Below are 3684 nucleotides of genomic sequence, written 5' to 3' on the forward strand. Positions count from 1 at the left end.
AAAACGGTATTCCTTTTATCATTCCTTCCAAAATTCATTCATAAACTAAATAACTAAAACAGATAAAAAAATAGAAACAAGATAGCTTATTCTCCTTTCCCTCCCCCCCCCCCCAGATAACTAAAATAGATAAAAAAAAAACAATTTATTCCCCCCCCTGATAACTAAAATAGTAAAAAAAAAAAAAAAAAAAAAAAAAAAATTCCTTCACTCCCCCCCCAGAGGCGTGCGTGGGGGCGGGCGCGCTCTGCCGTCCCTGGCCACCGTCAGGAGTCGCTTGGTGTCACGCCCCTACTGGCGTCGGTGCCTCTGCTCTCCCGCCGAAGTGCCAACCATAAGCGAGAGGGAACTGGCACCTCTGTTGGCACTCACTCCGGCACATCGGTTCATTGTGCTGGTTGTCACGAACACCAACGCTGACAGGTGGGTGAATCTTGGTTTTTTTTTGTAGGGTTGGTTTTGTCATGTCATGTCATTGTCGTGTCATGAAGTGTCATGGTCAATTGATGTCAGTTTTTTTTATGTCTTTTTTGTATTATTATTATTATTATTATCAAGGTGACTTATTTTGGTGTTATGTCATCCTGTCACTGTAGTAATGATGATAATGATGATGATTATGATGATGATGATAACAATAATAACAGTAATGGTAGATTTTCCATGAGTATTTTGTATGATAGTGATAATAATGGTAATAATAACAATTATGGTAACAAATATTCAATGTTACATTAAAGAAAGAGAATTTTGTCACATACTAAGCATATGCTATATTTTTTAAAAGAATATTTTATGATTTTATTTTATAACAATTTCAAATCTGAGCTGTAGCACATGAACAGACCCTACAAGATTCCCATTTCAAAAAGAAAGAAGGAAAGAAAAAACGACAATATTTACATTCAAAAAGAAAGAAAAGAAAAAAGAAAAAAAACGTCATTTGCAATTTAGAAATAAATAATAAAAAAAATATTTACAATTTAAAAAGAATGAAAGAAAGAAAAATCACCAAGATTTGCAATATAAAAAGAAAGAAATAAAAAACGCCAATAATTTTAATTTAAAAAGAAAAGAAAAAAACCCTCAAGATTTGCAATTCAAAAATAAATAAATAAATAAAAACGTCATTTTCAATTTATAAAGAAAGAAAGAAAGAAAAATCACCAAATTTTGCAATCTAAAAAGAAAGAGAAAGAAAAATCACCAAGATTTGCAATTTAAAACGTAAGAAAAAAAAAAAAACATTTGCAGTTCAAAAAGAAAGAGAGAAAGAAATAAAGAAAGGAAAAAAAAAATACACAACAAAAGACGAAACTCCAAAACCTCCCCCCCCCCTCCTCCTTCAGCCTCGGTTCCGTGGTGGTCGGTGGGGAGTCCCTACTGCAAGCTGTCTACGCCACCCAGAACGTGGCAGGCCTTCGCCCGTGCCTGCAGAGCCCCAGCGAACCGTCCTTGGCCTTCATCAAGTACGACCTCGCACGACCCAGGGGCAGGCGGAGAGACAAGAAGGCTTCCTCGGCGCAGACCCTCCTCAACGCGGGTCACCTCAAGATCGGGATGGTTCTGGTCAGTGTGGCTTCCTGGGGGCTTCCAGAGGATTCCAGAGGCTTCCTGGGGCTTTTTTCATTATTATTGTTACTATTATTACTTTTATTATCATTATCATTGCTACTACTATTATTATTATTATTATTATTATTATTAATAGTCCTATTGTCTTTATTGCCATTATTATTATTATTACTATTATTATTATTGTTATTATTTTTGTCGTTGACATTATTATTATTATTATTGTTATTGTTATTATTATTATTATCATTGTCATTATTATTATTATCATTATCAATGCTACTGTAATAATAATTATTATTATCATTAGTATTATTAGTTTTGTTATTACTATTATTATTTTTACCATTGCTATTATTATTATCATTATTTTTTTCTTTCAGGAAAGTAATTTTCACACTTTTGTACCTTGTATGTTTTATTTTTTGTGGTACTAGTAGGAGGAGGGTCGTTATAAGACACATGAGTGAATCTTTAATAGTCAATTGGTTGTCTCATGTTTTTTTCATTATTATTATTATTTTTTTTTCTAATTCAGAGTTCTCCACTTCCATTCTTCATCTATCCATGCTTCTATCCACTCCTTCATCTGATATATCCCATCTCTGAAAATCTTGCCTGAAACTACTCCCAAATATCTATTCCAGATCTACCAGAAGACCCGGATGCTCTACTCTGGCTTCCCTCTTGCAAGCTACGGCTGCAGGATGCAAGATTTCCTGGGTTTCATATCCAAGCACACGCAATATAATTTCAAACTGAGAGTAGCAGCTGGGTATCCAGATGGTTCTCTCTCGGCTCCTTCCAGGCATGGCGACGTATCTGTTGTTGGTACTTAGCGCCAAGGAAAGGAAAGAAAAGGAAAAAGAAAACGAGATAACAGAAAAAGAAAAATTAAGAAAATTAAGAAAGAAAAGGAAAAAGAAAAATTAAATTAAGAAAAGGAAAAAGAAAACGAGATAACAGCCATTTTGTCTTCTGACTCTCTTGGTATTATTATTATTTTCATCGTCCTTATCTTTATTATTATTATCCCTATGTTTATTATTATTATCCATATCTTTATTATTATTATTATTCCTATCTTTATTATTATTATGATCATTATCATTGGTACTATCTAAATTTCTAATTACTTGATTATTATCTAATTTTCTAATTACTTAATTATTATTATTATCAAATTTTCTAATTACTTAATTATTATTATTATCTAATTTTCTAATTTATTATCATTATCATTATCTAATTTCCTAATTTATTATTATCCTTATTATTATTATCTAATTTTCATTATCTTTCTTTTTGAAAACCCTTCAGCTCGGAAATCCCTGTAGCTTTTCTGGGTCTAATTCACCCCCAAAAAAGCACCAGACTATATAAGTAATTTCTTTCTGGGTCTAATTCACTTTTCTGGGTCTAATAGGAGTAATTTCTTCCCTGTAACAGCTCATCCTTCTTCCTCTTGTTAGTGTGACCCACCCTTTCACATTTACACTTTTTTTCGTTGTATTCTCTGCGTACGAGTAGAATTTCCGTCAGGTTTCATCTTTCCGTAAGACAGGTCACTCAAGAATTCGTTTGCCATAAAAACCGTTTCTATGAATTTTAATTTTTAGATATAAACTAACATTAACCATTGTCTTTTTTTTTTTTTTTTTTTTTTTTTTTTTTTTTTAGATATGTACTGTACATGTTACAGTCTTCTAATGGTATGTTTATTTTTAATATTATTATTATTATTTTTTTTGGGGGGGGGGGGGGCGTTAATTCCTTGAAATCTGGATCCATTAGAACGAGGTTCTTAAATCTTTTTATGGCACCATAAGTTCCCTAAAAGAAATGTTCAGCGCCCTGTCTTATCATAGGATTAAAATGTAATCTTTACTTCATACTGTTTTCATTTTGTTGTGTTGATAGTGTATCTTGAAACGTTAGAAAATTTCGAAGAAAAGTCCCTATGTTTTATGATATGCCATTGCTTATCTCTCTGTGTTTTTTGTTTCTCTCTCGCTCTCTCCCTCTTCTTCTTCTTCTTCTCTCTCTCTCTCTCTCTCCCTCTCCCACTCTCTCTCTCCCTCTCTCTCTCTCTCTCTCCCTCCCTCCCTC

The 3684-nt window shown here is 33.1% G+C and overlaps 1 protein-coding gene across 1 annotated transcript in view; it reads left to right on the forward strand.

Moving 5' to 3' along the window:
* The window catches only part of LOC113811699 (uncharacterized), a 6633-nt gene extending 4092 nt beyond the window's left edge, over nt 1-2541 (forward strand). Inside the window, exons 3-5 of the mRNA XM_070131680.1 lie at nt 223-423; nt 1350-1569; nt 2223-2541. Of these exons, the coding sequence (XP_069987781.1) occupies nt 223-423; nt 1350-1569; nt 2223-2414 (613 nt within the window). The 3' untranslated portion in view covers nt 2415-2541. The remainder of the gene's footprint in view (nt 1-222; nt 424-1349; nt 1570-2222) is intronic.
* The last annotated feature ends 1143 nt before the right edge of the window (nt 2542-3684 follow it).

The sequence above is a fragment of the Penaeus vannamei genome, chromosome 16 (assembly GCF_042767895.1).
Source record: "Penaeus vannamei isolate JL-2024 chromosome 16, ASM4276789v1, whole genome shotgun sequence".
Lineage (NCBI taxonomy): Eukaryota > Metazoa > Arthropoda > Malacostraca > Decapoda > Penaeidae > Penaeus > Penaeus vannamei.